A 16,824-nucleotide genomic window follows, 5' to 3' on the forward strand; every position below is an offset into this window, starting at 1 on the left:
ATGTCGCGTCTCGTCTGGTCCTATATCAGTGCTGCGACTGTGCTAGGTAAGTGGCTTGAGATGGATGTATTTTTACCTCAGTATGTATTATAAGAAGAAAGGCTTCCAGTTAAAACAATGAGCGAGCATTATCAACGCTACAACACAAGGGATGTGGCTTATGCATATGATTCAACTAAAAGTAGTCGTAATGATTCTCTACACCATGTGAAGCTCACTTGCATCGATCATACAGATTAAATTGTGTTTGGAAGTTGATCAAGGACTTTACAATACTGTATTTTTTTGTTTTTTTCAAAATATGTTTTTATGTCGAAATAAACCAACGAACTTAAATGTTTTGACCCTGGTGGGATTCCGGGGCAGAATTGGTGTTCGTTATAAAGCACATTTCGGAATATTGATAGTGGAGTTATTTTTATTGAGCTCCCGTGATTCACCTTATAAAACCCCTTGTAAATGCGAACTTCAAAACCCGGCGATGCTTAAGACGTAATTTTGAGAACAGAAATTATTCATGTGCCTTTTGAACAATCGGACACAAAAACACAATGGTCGGTATACATATGAAAGTGTCATGTTTCAGTTACATCTATAGATGCAGCCTGCCCCAGGTCGTTGAAAGGTCAGACCAGTTTGAAATATTTTTCGTTGTGAATAACGGCTTAATAATTAGTTTTTTATCAGGGTTTCCTAACCAATGTCTGTTAATACAAGTATTTCATGATAACAGTTTTATCAATATTTGTATGTATTACCAGGTTCCTGGTATCAGGTTAAAATCAAGAAATAGTTGATATATGCAATTGTCGGTGTCCCTAAGTTGTGCCTGAATCAAATGATCGTGAGATCGAATCCAAGATTCGCTCTGATTGTGTAATCCCTGGTTAATCAGTAGTAAATCCGTGCTCTTGGGTTTCATAAAAGTGGTTAACGTGAAGAACCTGATCATGAAACACTTTCCCTCACAGTAAGCCTATTCGCCATCGCATGACGTGTTAAACAATATTCAATCACTCCATTCTAGATCCTTGAAGATCCGGGTTCGAATAGGTCTTTACAAACCCGTGCTTGCCGTAAGAGGCGAAAGCGACTAACGGGATAGGGTGGTCAGACTCGCTGACTTGTTTGATGCATGTTTTCGTATCCCAATTGCCTAGATCGATGTTCATGATGTCAATCACTGGATTGTCTGGTCCAGACTCGATTATTTACGGACCATCGACATATAGGTGGAATATTGCCGTGTGCGGCGTTAAACAACAAACAAACACTCCTATGTTTACATCGCATAATTGTCGTAAGATCCTAAAGAGGATAAAAAATACTGATTTCAGTTATTGACCTGTGCGACCCTCGCGCCTCCAGCGGGAACGACTTCTATATCGACTCCGCCATGATGGCGGAGGGTCATCACCAGTGCAGCTGCACCCTGTCGACGTATATCTCCCACAGCATGCAGATGGTTGAAGTGACCAGGCCCACGACGTGTAGGTCGTACTGGTACAATGCTTCACTCTCCCTGGGGCAGGATTTAGACACGTTGGCTTATGAATATAATAACGGCTCGTGTGAATTTACCCATGTCTGGGGTCAGCTTTCTTACAGTTCCATCCCATGGACCATCTCCATCACGAGGCGAGGGGACGGGTTGTCCCAGGCGGGGGAGGGAGACCCGGGCTTCTGTCTGCAGGTCTTCAGCACGGATAGGAATGGTACGCAAAGCCGGTATCGTAACGACATATTACAATGTATAAGTAAGGATAAGATTTATGGATGAACAACGTATTTATAACAATGAGGAGCCTCTCAAAGAAGATATAACAATGGAGTTTCGGTACATTTGGATGTAATAGTGAGTGAGTATGGTTTTACGCCGCTTTTAGCAATATTCCAGCAATATCACGGCGGGGGACACCAGAAATGGGCTTCACACATTGTACCCATGTCGGGAATCGAACCCGGGTCTTTGGCGTGACGAGCGAACGCTTTAACCACTAGGCTACCCGACCGCCCCTAGATGTAATAGGATAATCCATAGTAATGCAGTCACCTACATTTTATTATCATCAATTTGTTACCTGTTCGTTTACAAAAGCAAGACCCGTGAAGATCCGGGGTAGAATAGGTCTTTAGCAACCTATGCTTGCCGTAAAAGGCGACTATGCTTGTCGTAAGAGGCGACGAACGGGATCGGGTTGTCAGGCTCTCTGACCTTGTTGATGCAGGTCATCGAATCTCAATTGCGTGGATCGATGCTAATGATATCAATCACTGGATTGTCTGGTCCTGACTCGATTATTTAAAGACTGCTGTCATATAGCTTGAATATAGCTGAGTGCGGCGTTGAACAACAAACTAACAAAACAAATGCGAATGTAGTCCTTAAGTTACCTCTTGATGAAGTACGTTCATATAGCAGCACATTTGAATTGAAATAAAGATCGTTCCCACTGAAACAATATCAATACCATTTCTCACTCCTTGTTCCAGTCGGCCACGTGAAATTCCATTCCTTATTCATAGCATGTGTTAGATAGAATAATTTATGTATTTCCACACCTGAAACAATAGCTTATTTGCCTTTCTTTATTTGTATAGCGTTCTTAGTGAAATGTGGCCACACCGCTGTTGCAACTACATCTACGGTAGATGTGACGTCGGCAACCTCTTCAACATCCATATCAACTACAGCAACATCGACGTCAACTACTGCCTCATCTGCGTCAACTACAGCAACATCCACGTCAACGACAGCAACATCCACGTCAACTACAGCAACATCAACGTTAGCAACAGTCACGTCAACAACAGCAACATCCACATTCGCTACAAAACCATCAACGTCAACAACTGAAACATCAACATTAAGAACAACTTCTGCAAAATCCACGCCAGCTACTGCAACATCTGCTTCAACTTCTACAACACCCAGCGAGGCTCTTGGTTAGTCGAATGCATAACGCCTCATATAAACTTCCCAAACGCAAGCATTAAATTCCCTCTGTTCAATGAAAAGTATAAACATCGAATTAGTAAGTCAGGGATTTGTGTTAATTGCCGCTTTGAAAAGTATTCCAGTTTAATGTGGCTAGAAAGCCCGAAGTCATGCATGTCTCAGACGTTTACCACTTCGGTGAAACCCACGAGCACGGGTATGGTGCTGACAAACCTAGAATCATAATCGGGACTAAACGGGGTTCGAACCAACATTCATAGATTTATGGCGTGCCCAAGGGACACGACCCAATTGCGGCGCCTTGGACGGGTGGGCCATGACTACTAACCTGAGTGTAACTGAAAGATGGTTCATTCGCAATGAGAGTAAACAGTTTCCTCCTGATTGTGGAAGATCTCAGAACAAGGAGACGAGTAAAGCGTTGTTAGAAGCACCCGATCCAAACTTGCCAAGACTGATTGAGCCTCATTCAGCTGACGCTGCTGTCATGGGGTAGAGTGATGAGTGTGTGGACGAGGTTAGTCAGCTTCATACCAGCTAAGACGTAAGGAATCTGTCAAGCCGGTGTTGACATGTAGTATGCATATAGGACCTCTATGGACTGATCGTACACTAAGACAGGCTGATCACAGCTGACACTCTCTCAGGGTACACCTGTGAGCACAGTCATATTGAAACAATCTGTCCCTTCAACTTTTACCCCATGACTGTGCACAGTGAGTACACACACAACATAATGGGTAGATCGATGATATAAGTACAGAACCTGATCATCTCTGGACGTGGTGGACGTCAGCTTTTTGTCTCTGTTTCAGGGAGCGAGACATTATACTCTGCAACGATGACGTCAACAACACCAGTCCCATCGTCATCGACTACATCCAAATCCACCACTACAGCAAACCTGTTTGCACTGGCTAGACGACCAGCTTCGCATGGAACATTGCACAATACATTGGGTACATGAAGACCAAGAGCAATGCAAAACGTCATCATAACTGAAATGCAAACGTCCTAACGCTATAATAATAATAATTGCATAGATTAAGAAACTAAACGTGCATAAAGTGTCATTAATGATTATATCGCAAAGGTCTTTAATCACATGGGAGATTTATATGTATTTTGGGGGCCACGGGTGGCCTAGTCGTCTAAGGTGCCGCGATTCGCTGTACAGAGTTGCGTCCCTTGGGCACGCCAGAAAACTATGATTGTGGGTTCGAATCCCGGTTCGTCCCAGTTAGCCCCGGTTATGTTTCTAGGTTTGCCAGCTCCATACCCGTGCTCGTGGGTTTCACCGCAGTGGTCAACGACTTAGACCTGCATCACTTCGGGCTTTCCTCTCACATTAAGCTGACGCGCCGTGATATAACCGGAATACTGTTAAAAGCGGCGTTAAACCCAACTCACTCACTCACTATATGTATTTTTTGTATGAAAGGACGTGGCACAAACTACCGTCGTTACTAGTTCCCTTCGATGGTGACAATACTTCAATATAAATCAGTTCAAATTACGATATATACAATGTATTGTAAAATTCAGTTTGGACATATTAATATGTAACCGGCTGTGCCATATCCCCTATTAAACCTTTTATTTATCTAATTTCTGGAACGTAAAGCAAATTAATTTTTTTTTGTTTTCCAGATAGCGTTACGATTGGCGTTTCGGTAACCGGTCTTCTTCTCTTGATCCTGCTGGTGGCTGTATTCATTCACATGGGTAAGCTCCTCACTGTTATATCACTGGTGGCAGGATTATTGGTGTGTGTTCTGAGGCCCACTGTATTCAATACCCTATAATCAGAGGTAGGACATTAACATTTCATAGTACACTTTAGCGGTTTTTACCATTTTCTACTTGAATGCCCTAAAATAATTCAGTTGAGGATGCTAATGAATAAAGTGGTGTTTGAATGAGGCGATTCAAACTGCCATGATTGCAATGATAAACATCAATCTGGATGGTACTGGTAGGTGTCAGTCACACTGAATGTAACGTGTTACTCCTTCTTAAGGCCACCAGAGGAAGAAGACCTACACGAAGAAGGACGTGGAGAATGTGGTGTACGTGACAGAGGACTACTGAACATTTCAACAATCCTAGATACTCGAGACTCACGAGTACACACCTCAAATACGTGAGGTATTTCAGCTATGCTCGTAATATCCGACTTCGGTACATCCGAAGTTTTGGATAGACAGTGGCTAATCTTGCCACTGGATGTAATGTTAGTGTGGTGGTCGATGGTACAACGTACTATGGATGTAATGTTAGTGTGGTGGTCGATGGTACAACGTACTATGGATGTAATGTTAGTGTGGTAGTCGATGGTACAACGTACTATGGATGTAATGTTAGTGTGGTAGTCGATGGTACAACGTACTATGGATGTAATGTAAGTGTGGTGGTCGATGGTACAACGTACTATGGATGCTAGTCGAGTATGACAAGAGGCTCCCTGGACTGGATACGCTGCATATCTCCTAGAAACTTGGCTGAGTCTTCACCGAATATCAACACTGAGCATTGATCACACTGTCAACACATATATGGAGTTTGTTCTGGGTTTCTTCAGGATTTAACTCATTCTTGTTCACTGGACCGTGTCTCTGTGTCGAAAGTGTTTGTTTCACAGCGGTATGTAGCTCTTCAGATTTGTGTTATCGTCTTCAAATATACTCAGCTCATTATAGTTTACTTAATTTAAATTTATTCAACAAACGTAAGACCTGGTACATCACTGTTGTTGCGTCGGACTTCATGCCGCCAGGACAGAGAGTCATTGTAGTCGGTTGGAACGGTTAGGTTGATGTATTACAATACCTAACTTCACCAAGATGATTTAACGAGGTATGTGAACGGTGCAGTGTTACACGTCACATTAAGAGAGACATGGCCTCATAGATTAACGGAATAACACAAACTGACACTGTATAACAGGGGCAAAATATTTTGGGGATTGGGGTTAAGCCAACAAGGCCCGTCAACACAACTATCGCAAGTCAGTGGGCTGTACGGTCGTCTAAGCGCTTTGTACAAGTGGTTCCAGGGTAAATGAACAACGAAAACCTTAGATGACAGTCTCACATGGACGCACGTTTTGTTTCATATGGTTTACGGAAGTTTGGCTAATATAACCAACATTTTTATTTTATTGTACTTGTTATATGTAGTGGAATAAACAAAAGGTGAATCCTGTATGTTGTTCGTTATAAAGTTTTAAACATGTTTCAATGACAGAGAAAGGTCAGTTGTTCCCTTACGACGGCCTTTCAATACACATGTATACAGACAGTAGACAATAGCGTTATTATGTTAAATCAATACAGTATAATCTACGGTTATTTTCACATGTGCCAGAGAATGCTTGTTCAGTATGAAAAAGATTTGTTACGACAGTACACTATACAATTATTCATTTTATCATTAGACATGTTTAACAGTTAACAGTTTCAAATACAAATAAACTTTCAACTACAGTAAACTACGTTTATAACGAGCACGCTTATAACGATCTGACCGATATAATGAGCTTATTTTTAGTCACGACCATTTGTTGAAAAATGATGTATATATGCCTATAACGAACTACGGTTATTACAAACTAAATTAGTGGTCCCTTTGAGTTCGGTATAACCGTAGTTTACTGTAATACTATATATATTCCATCTGACTGTATCACATCCGTAAACCGAAGATCAAAACATGTATCGCCTAAAGGATGTTATCACAGGCTCGGAGCATGGACCCAGGATCACACCATCCCACATCCGACCCAGTTAACCTCAGTTCAGGTCGATTCTCTGTCAGGACTGTGTCTGTATTATATACATCTGTCACCACCCATAGCTTACATGGGGTTTGTAAGTAGGAGCCATGTTCTTGTCATACAGATCAAGATGTTACGTTTATAATGACCACAACAGTGCCCTCCAGGTCAGATACAAATGGATAATGTACTGTGAGGTGATAAATAGCATTGTAGGCCTACGGTCGAAATAATGTACGGAAAGCAAACGGATTTAGATGTTTGAATGTTTGTTCCTTATCAATTTATGTAGAATATGTTAAAATGATATTTTGAACATTCTTTGGTCATTTAGTTTCGTCCTGAGAACCCCACCCCTCACAGATCGGTAGTGTTGTGTTGAATGAAACAGTGAGTGTGATCTTGCGTCGCTTGTAGCAATATACGGGCCATGTCACGGCGGGGCACACAGGGCTATGTTTTATACGTGTGTATATAAGATGCTACGCAAAGAACAATAAAGAACGAAGCGCGGTTTATTTCAAGATATAACATTGTTCTATCAGGACGTCATTTCTGGAGATTCGAAAATATAATTTAATTATCTCGTATTATTGGACGACACTATTTTTGAAAGGGAAGAGTCTAGTGAGTTGTTCCCTCCAGTTGTAGCTGGGCAACGCAGGTAAACGCAATGGCCGAACGATCGCATTCAAAAGTGGAAGAGATATGACATTGGGAGAAAAGGTGCGTACAGGTAATCGCCGTGAGGATTACCTGTGCAGAAAATGTACTTGTCCGATATTGCCGAGGTCGGATTCTATTGTGGGTGTCATCATTATTAATTTTAATACGGGTAAATATTTGTAAAGCTTTTATATTTTATCATAATCCTTGAATAGACTGTACACAATGCATATAAGAAATAAAGGAATAGTGTTTTATCTTACATTTAAACACTGCAGGGAGAATAAACTATGAGTGAGTGAGTATGGTTTTACGCCGCTTATAACAATATTCCAGCAATATCACGGCGAGGGACACCAGAAATGGGCTTCACACATTGTACCCATGTCAGGAATCGAACGCGGGTCTTCGGCGTGACGAACAAACACTTTAACCCCTAGGCTACCCGACCGCCCCTCCTGGGATATGAACAGTGGTAGCTGCCGATTTGGTAGTCAGGCCAAATATAGATGTATCTGGAGATGAAGGTTTTTCGTTAACTGTGTTTGTATCTTGCAAAAGGAGTGAGTGAGTGAGTATGGTTTTACGCCGCTTTTAGCATTATTCCAGCAATATCACGGCGAGGGACACCAGAAATGGGCTTCACACATTGTACAAATGCCGGGAATCGAACCCGGGTCTTCGGAATGACGAGCAAACGCTTTAACCACTAGGCTACCCGACCGCCCCGAATAAACCATGATGAGATACAACATTAACCGAGGGGTTACGTTTATGTGTAAATACACACGCAATATCATATCTCATAATGTAACATACATAGATAGAATACGCGTAATGATATGTTATCAAAATGTGTAACATGCGGGATCGATGCTCATGATGTCAAGCACTTGATTGTCTGGTCCAGACACGATTATTTACAGACATAGCTGGAATATTGCTGAGTGCGGGGTTAAACAAGAAACAAACACACAAATGCTACATGCTTTGCAAAAGGTCAAAGGCGCCGACGGCAGTTTGTCCTGTAATAGAGTACACTTTTAGGATTGGGGTGACGTCATGTTGTTTGTGTTTGTCCCCTATGATTTATGTGTGTCTATGGTGACATGTACACCTCATCTGTACCTGTTGCTCACTGGAGAACATTTAGCAGGATGCTGCAGTCATACAAAATGACCGCTGTTCAGTTGCTTTTATCGGGGGTACGGGTGGCCCAGTCGTCTAAGGCGCCGCGATTCGCTGTGTACAGTTGCGTCCCTTGGGCAAGCCTGAAACCTATGATTGTGGGTTCGAATCCCGGTTCGCCCCGATTATGTGTTTAGGTTTGGCAGCACCATACCCGTGCTCGTGGGTTTCACCGACGTGGTAAACGTCTGAGACCTGCATCACTTCGGGCTTTCCTCCCACATTAAGCTGACACGCCGCGATATAACTGTAATACTGTTAAAAGCGGCGCTAAACCCAACGCACTCACTCAAAGTTGCTTTTTTCGCTGTGTTCGTCCTCCCACAGATGTCTGTTGCAATTGTCGGTTACGGTCTCACATGCAACCAACTCCGTAAGCACGCCATATTGTGGCTTCTGCTGCTGTTGCTACGGTGACATAAGTGGTTGAACTTTTACGACAGAAAACGCACAGTCCTGGACCCAGCGACACAGAAATTCGGCTGTTTACAATGCGCTTGCGGAATGTTTCGTGTCACGTTACTTAACTGAACCTATTTATATCAAATTTAAAATTTTATTTAAATCCCACTTATTGCTGCATAGGGTTATGAATAATCACACAGTGAACGGGTAATAAAATATGACTTACATGTATTTAACCTGAACCTACCTTGTTTTAGAGTTGTTTTATTGTGTTTTAAACGTATTTTGCCTCTTAACGTAAGGGTGTTGACAATAAGAGCTCGTCTGTTAGGATTTTAAATTTACGGCGCTGCGCACATCAGATTTGATTTTAAAACAATCCTTGATTTAACTTAAGGCCTGCCTTCAATTCGACATCTTAGAAGAGTAATAAAGTTTGCTCTACCCTCATGTGTAGTGTACCGTTTTAGTCGGATGTGAATTGGTTGGAGAACATTGGGACATAAGTGTACGAGATGTTACCCAAATTACGAACGCCAATTGGATAAGAACCTCTAGATGTGTGCTGAAGCTTGAATAAATATCTAATGAATACTTGTGTGTCCCATGATTTCTAACGACAGAATATATAACAAACTGGAAATTTATTATCAGAGCCACAACTTTGCCACTCGCAGCTCATTAAAACACATACAAACACAATACTCACTTACATGCACCACACGAACACAAACAAGCCATAACTCTCACAGCATGATAAGTAACAAGAACCATCTGTAGCGTATAGGAATGTTTAGATGGCTATAAAAACTCACCCCGGCAGTTTTAACATGTCTGTTTATCATTGTAATACTATGAGTGAGTGAGTGAGTATGGTTTTACGCCGCTTTTAGCAATATTCCAGCAATATCACGGCGGGGGACACCAGAAATGGGCTTCACATATTGTACCCATGTCGGGAATCGAACCCGGGTCTTCGGCGTGACGAGCAAACGCTTTAACCACTAGGCTACCCGACCGTCCCTGTAATACTATGAAGAGATGCACACGCATGAATGCATACAAACGTGAACCATGAAAGAAGATTGAAGCTCTTGTGCGTCTTAAATATTTGTTTCAGTTGGTGTCTCCACCAAAGAGTTTGGGTGTTGTGATCAGTTGGCTTCTCAAGTGAGTTTACACATTATTCAGAACCCAGGGATGGTATACACACGTTGTATACGTAAGGGGGATTCGAACCCCTGTCTACGGCGACTCAACCACATTATTATAAGGCTAGAGTTGTTACATACTGAAAGGAGACATTCAAGATTTGTTGTTTCTTTGTACAGTAAACTACGGTCATAACGAACTCAAAGGGATCACTAATTGTAGTTCGTAATAACCGTAGTTCGTTATACATGTAAGTATATATACAGCATATATACAACAAATGGCCGGGGAAAAAATATGTTCGCTATATCGGTCAGTTCGTTATAAGCGTGTTCCTTATAAACGTAGTTTAGTGTAATTAGAATGGTAATAATAATGATTCCAAACAAGTATATGGCCTTGTCTTTTCATGCTTTTGTAAATTCCCCTTCTTCGTGTCTTATTTTATGTCATCTCTCGGAACCATGATGTTTCATCAGATGATATTTGAATGAAATACTCAAAAGAGATCAAGAAATTGTGATTTCAATTTGACGCTGCGTTTTGCAAAATTACAACCACATCACGGCTGCGAAATCAAGAATCGACTTCACACATTGTGCCAATGTAGAGAATCGAAACCAGGATGTTTGCGTGAGGAGACAAAGCTGTAACCGGTACGCCACCCACCAAATAAAGCTTGACACAGATTTGGGAATGATCAATAAAACATGCTGACTTGTTTATGATACAAAATGAACACGAACAGATATTTACAAGGTTTGTATCACTAAAACAGGTGAAGGAAGTCCCAGATGCGCCAGAAAAGAGAGATAAGTGTGAGAGAACTGTCGTTTCAACATTACGTACATGTGTGGTGTAAATGAGTATTAATGTTCCTCCTAAAGATTGACAGACAGACACATAAATTTACAATAATGTATCTCACATCCCGTAAGCAGATGCAGTGGACATCCTATGTACATGCAACTGTCATATGTTACATGTCGCACGGTGTAAATATGTAGAGAGCTCGTAAGAAATTAATCTTCAGTACAAGAAGCCGTCATATGCAGCATCTGTACAAGCCTCACCAGCTAAATTAAAAGCTGACGCTTCAGGAAGCGCGTTCACACCTTAGAGACAAAACAGAAATAGGTTTGTTCGTGTTATGAATAATTTTTTTTAACTGTGTTGTCAAACCAGTGTGTTCTGTAAAGAACGTCGTTGACATTCTGCGAAGTGTGAGCAGAAGAGACGCATATCGTAATGCTTTGTATTAAGGGTCCGATGTACTGGATTGGTCTCATCTGTGGGGGCTGTATGTCTCGTGAGTATCACCATAATCACTTTATTGTTGTTATTTGGAATCAGTGTTAATACAAGGTGTATTGGCGACTATTTAGCTTCCTGTAAAATTGCTAATGTCCTTCCCAGAAACATTATGACATGACATGTCAAGAGTTGGCTTAAAGATTCCATCTTCTTTATTCTTCGAACGTGACGTTTCGGTAACGAAAGAATATAAAGAACTTGCTATTTCTTCACCTGTTTCTATTTTTACAAACCACACTCATGTATATGCTCATGCGGACTTTATATCATTGATAGGTCATTGAAAGCGTAAAGCAGTTGGTATCCATAACTCAACTTTGTCTTCATTGATAATGCAGTTTCTAAAATGTCACTTAAAGATAACGACGACATAATTCACACAGTAGTTAGTGGGTTATTCTCCACTGAGTCTGCTAATCAAACAAATCCAATGTTTCAGGCATCTTGGCATACTGGTAATTACAATAGGGTGAATAACCCTTACACATATCTCATAACCGTAACATATCATTTGCTTCAATATGCCAAATGAATGTGTTTATAGATACATCGTATATCCAACAATGAGCAAAGTGTAAATAAATCAATTTCAGTTATCTCTGTAAACGGAACACCCGTGTTCAATACGTTCTATGGCCCGCCAAGATCACCTCCCTCGCAGACGTTATTGTCTACGGCAACAACGTCTACTTCAACAGCGTCATCAACACTTCAGTATACATCACCAGCATTTGGAACGCAAATATCTACTGACGACCCCGTGGTGTCGACACTGTCCGTCACGACGACAAATCCAACGACGACTACAACAAACAAAACAGCAGCAACAACTCTATTGATATACACCAATACGTCGTCATCGACTTCGGCTCCAACAAGCACGGCAATTTCAACACCGAGTTCACACTCGACGGATTTTGATCACCAGCGAAACATTTCTTTGGAACCCGAAGGAAACAGCACAAGTACAGATTCGACTAGTTTTTGGTCCACGACATCGTCTCCGAGGAGTACTGTGCAAAATGCGTCTCCAGATAACCAACAGAATGACAACGTGGACAATCTGAATACATTGGGTAAGGTTAACTTCATGTCGTTATTCCAGATATTATAGTGAATATCATCTGCAGAATAATTGACTATTAATAAGCATGCGTTGATGTCACCGAAGGCGCTCACATAATGCCTATAGTCCTTGCCACTTAAAATAGAATCACGAACTATTGCGATGATTTATTAGGTGAGGTGAAGTGAAATGGGGTTTAACGTCGCTTCCAAGATTTTTGCACTGATATAGCGACGTGCGTGTACGTGTGTGTGTTTGTGTGGCTGTTTGTACTAGTCCGGACTGATGCCGATTTAAAGTGCTAGCTCACTGAGATACCATGCCGCAGTTTAACATGAATACCCCACTCAGACACAGTACACTGACTCCGAGCCGACCAATCCTTGCTTTAGTCCCTTAATGCCGAGCGCCAGACAGGGTAACAACAAGTACCATCTGTTAACGTCTTTTGGTATGACACAGCCGGGGATCGAACCCCGGATCTTCCGCTCTCCGGGCGGACGCTCTACCACTAGACCACGGAGGCGGTTGATGATTTATAAAAGAAGATAGCTGCATGTGTGCTAATACTTATAAAGTGGAAAACAAGCCATTCCGCAGAATATTACTTACATTAATTGCAAAGTGCGCTTTTTAAGAAATATCCATTTTGTTGGCGACAAACATCATCATTGTGTTTTGATCACGTGGTTACCATCTGGGTAAGAATCGACCAACAGTTGACTACGAGCAGTTATATTTAGCAGTGACCTTGGCCAAAAGCGTTTTTAATACTACATATGCACGTGTTGTTTTAGTTCGTGCTCGTAGTGTACGGACGCTGCCGAAGATAACCCAGATAGTAATCACGTGATCACAACTCAATGATGATGATGATGTTAATCGCAAGCAAAATGGATCACTGGCAGGGACTGTATGTTATATATTCACGGCTTCGTTCCCATAATTAGAGAGTATTAGTCGAGTGGGTTTCCGTATAGTAAATATCATATAATAGTATTAGGAATAATAATTGTCTTATGCGAGACTTTGGCAAGCATTTTGCATAGTATTTATTCGAATCCTTATACATAATTTTAACGTATAATAAGGTAATAAATAAATGTATTTATCACTTAATGTCATTTTATCAATTGTCGATGTTTCAGAAGTAATTTTCGCACTGACGTAGCTTTAGAAACCGAATATGAATACAATTTGTGAGTGAACCGTCCAATTTATGATATAGTGCCAATGACAAGCAGCCATGCCTGTCTTCAGAAACACTAAGACACAACTGTAAACCCCACACCAAGCATATATGTTACGTCAGTTGAGAGTTTATTGAGAAGGAAGGCATTAATGTTTGGACTTGAAAGTAGTTCCTGCTAGGTGAGCTCATTTGCATATATATATATATATATACCAAGTATACGGGATGGGAATCAATAATACTAACCAGGACATGTTAATTCGTTGCACCAGAAACACGTTCACCCGAAGGATTTCACTGGGACCCAGGAGGTTTAACTGTATGATAGTGTATCACTGATTTCTTGTGTGGAACTCCGCCCGCGGAATGTATCATGGATGTACTTACAGGTGGCGTTATATCCGGTTCCGTTGTTGGAGCTTTCATCCTTCTGCTTGCCTTCGTGGCTGTGTTTATATTTGTTGGTGAGTAGCTTTAGTAGGGACGGTAGCACTTCATGTTATATGCTTGTCGTAAGAGGCGAGTTATTGGATCGGATGATCAGGCTCGCTGATTTGGTTTGATGCATGTCATCGGATCCCAACTGTGTGGATCGATGCTCATGACGTCTATGACTGGATTGTCAGGTCCAGACTCGGTTATTTACAGACCACCGTCATATAGCTGGAATATTAATGAGTGCCGCGTTAAACGATCAAACAAACAAATAAACAAATTTCATGTATCTCGCTGGAATTCGCAGAAAAGGTCCCACAAAACCATGATTGTCTTTTGTTTGTTTGTTTGTTACCTTACTCCGCATTCAGCGGAGATATCTAAGCCACATGGCGGCGACCAGACACAATTGCGTCATTTATATTGCGAGCATGGCTCTACGCCGTTGGGGTACGATAACAGATAACACGTATCGTCCAAACTGTGTATTGCGTAGACACAATGTAAAAAGTATTAGTGTCATCTTACCGGGGTAGCCTTGGCCGTTGCTCATGCTATCAACCACTTTGTTGCCCTGAGAGTATTATCAGCGGCTGTTATATAATTTAAAATACTGCTGATTAAATGAAAGTAATAAACCTTTTCCATAATCGTCCATTGTACGATTCCGATTTTATGAATCACTGTCAAATAGTGATGATGCCAGGTGTTCGCAAAAGCAGCGAACACCCCTCATGATCCTTAATAGTTAAAGTTAACGTGGATGTTACTGGAATTCTATGCCATTAATCGCTTATATATTTATCCGGATCCATATGGATACCAGCTTATATGTTTCCACAATTTAGTATTTATAGATATATTGCATACCGATATTAGACGAATAACAATGTCGTAATTGCGCTAATTACCTATCAGCGCCAATTATCAGTTAGCTCCCCTTGTTACATTGCGTTTTGTTATCTTATTACTTTTGTTGTCCTTACATGTACATATATATGCTCTCTGTCTCAAAGCATTCTTTCGCCTGATGAAGGAGTCAGTATATACTCCGAAACGTTGTGTTCCTCTTAATAAAGAAGTTGACATCCATAACTGCTCTTCCTAATCATGACGTATACAAGTGAGATCTACCTTTATCATTATTTCAGGGCATCGTAGAAACACGATACATGAAGTGAGACCGGAGGATGAATATAGCAGCATGTACGTCTACCACTGTGTGATGGCTCTTCCGTTTGCTTACAAGCCTTGATATCGGCCGTCTGTTAAAATGTACAGGCACAAGTTTTGCTTTGATAGAGATATTTCTGAGTATCTAGATGGCGATTCGGTGATGACTGTGGTATTGGAATACAAATACCGAGAGTATCGTGAAAGCGACACATTTTCAGGTCAATTTCAATAAATTCTAGTACGCATAAACAATTCTTATTAACAACGTTTTGTTGTCCCCTATAATTCGTTACTGACTGGCATGGCTCCCTACCACTTCAAATTGACACGCCGTGACGTGACTGAATAACTCTCCACAGCGGCGTTAAACTCACTCACTGACTCACTTACTTACGTTGAGTTAAGAAATAAACGACGAGTGCGAGTCGTTCATTGTTCAGTTAAACACTGCAGGGATATAACCATGATGAGTTGAGCAATAAAACTTGGCAGGGAAAAACCCATGCGGGCCCACGAGTCGTATGTACAGCCTGTTTAAATATGTTTATAAAATGTATTGTAAAATAATTGTGACTCCCTGAAAATAATCCGTCCTCGGCAATGTCTAACATGACCATTTAATGAACAGGGTGGTTAAGTTTGGTATTTCCCAGATATTCTCATAATTTTCACGTCGATTATCTATACCTTTTCTTCCAATATTGACTGTCATATCTCGCCCACTATTGGATGGGATCGTTGGACCATAGCGTTTATCTCTGTTGCCCGGCTTCATCTATGGGGAACAACTCACCACACACTTCCCTCTCAAGTATAACGTCGTCCAATATACTACGTCATCCATATGCAAGCGTATGTTCGAATCTCCAGAAATGACGTCATTACAGAACAATGATTTATCGTGAAATGAACCACGCCTCGCCCTGTATTGTTCTTTGCGATTTATCGCATAGCTATCTTACATTAGTTGATGAACATGAAGCGATGAAGGTAGGTCACATGTGGTCATGTTAACGTTGAAATGTAAGATAAATAAAGTTTATTAGTACTCTACCCTGTCAGTTGTGATGTTCCTGTGTTAAAGCTAACACAGGGTCTGATATATCGAATGACCACTATTACAAAGTCAAGTATGACTGAATGAACAGGAACATGAGTAGTGTGTGAATTTCGTTTGCAACCGCTTTGAACAGTAGTAGTATTTCAGTTACTGCACGGTATGTCAGAATAATAAACCAGGTCATAGTTGTTTACCCCTTCGCCGAAACCAACTATTATTTAGATTCGAACCCTAGCCGAACCCTAGCCGAGATCCAAACACGGTAGCTGGTCACAACTCAATAAATAAGGACACCTTAGACTTTCGGATATCACAAGACCTCTAATGACCCCGGCGCCCATCATCCTTGGCATATACACACATGTATGGAACTTGTATCCATGACGACCACATCATTCTGACCGAGTAACTAATCATGATAATCAAACAGATTACT

General features: G+C 41.2%; 2 protein-coding genes across 2 annotated transcripts; both read left to right on the plus strand.

The window, feature by feature from the left end:
• LOC139473580 (uncharacterized) lies at positions 1–5,078 on the plus strand. Its single transcript, XM_071256235.1, has 7 exons — positions 1–46; positions 587–625; positions 1,338–1,715; positions 2,602–2,946; positions 3,775–3,918; positions 4,610–4,684; positions 4,980–5,078. The coding sequence occupies exons 1-7, from the start codon at positions 1–3 to the stop codon at positions 5,048–5,050; spliced, it is 1,098 nt and encodes a 365-aa protein (XP_071112336.1). The 3' UTR covers positions 5,051–5,078.
• Positions 5,079–11,393: 6,315 nt separating this feature from the next.
• LOC139474543 (uncharacterized) lies at positions 11,394–15,407 on the plus strand. Its single transcript, XM_071257600.1, has 4 exons — positions 11,394–11,454; positions 12,053–12,535; positions 14,107–14,181; positions 15,304–15,407. Exons 1-4 carry the CDS (start codon positions 11,394–11,396, stop codon positions 15,405–15,407), a joined length of 723 nt encoding a protein of 240 aa, XP_071113701.1.
• Positions 15,408–16,824: the final 1,417 nt, after the last annotated feature.

The sequence above is a fragment of the Haliotis cracherodii genome, unplaced genomic scaffold (assembly GCF_022045235.1).
Source record: "Haliotis cracherodii isolate W230 unplaced genomic scaffold, xgHalCrac1.p SCAF_3, whole genome shotgun sequence".
Classification (NCBI taxonomy): domain Eukaryota; kingdom Metazoa; phylum Mollusca; class Gastropoda; order Lepetellida; family Haliotidae; genus Haliotis; species Haliotis cracherodii.

Excerpts from the sequence above, each read along its gene's own strand:
- LOC139473580 (XM_071256235.1), top strand. The coding sequence starts at position 1 with ATGTCGCGTCTCGTCTGGTCCTATATCAGTGCTGCGACTGTGCTAG. Across the intron at positions 1,716-2,601 it reads CTTCAGCACGGATAGGAATG|CGTTCTTAGTGAAATGTGGC; the intron begins GTACGCAAAGCC and ends TTATTTGTATAG. Across the intron at positions 4,685-4,979 it reads GGCTGTATTCATTCACATGG|GCCACCAGAGGAAGAAGACC; the intron begins GTAAGCTCCTCA and ends CTCCTTCTTAAG.
- LOC139474543 (XM_071257600.1), top strand. The coding sequence starts at position 11,394 with ATGCTTTGTATTAAGGGTCCGATGTACTGGATTGGTCTCATCTGTGGG. Across the intron at positions 12,536-14,106 it reads GGACAATCTGAATACATTGG|GTGGCGTTATATCCGGTTCC; the intron begins GTAAGGTTAACT and ends ATGTACTTACAG. Across the intron at positions 14,182-15,303 it reads GGCTGTGTTTATATTTGTTG|GGCATCGTAGAAACACGATA; the intron begins GTGAGTAGCTTT and ends TCATTATTTCAG.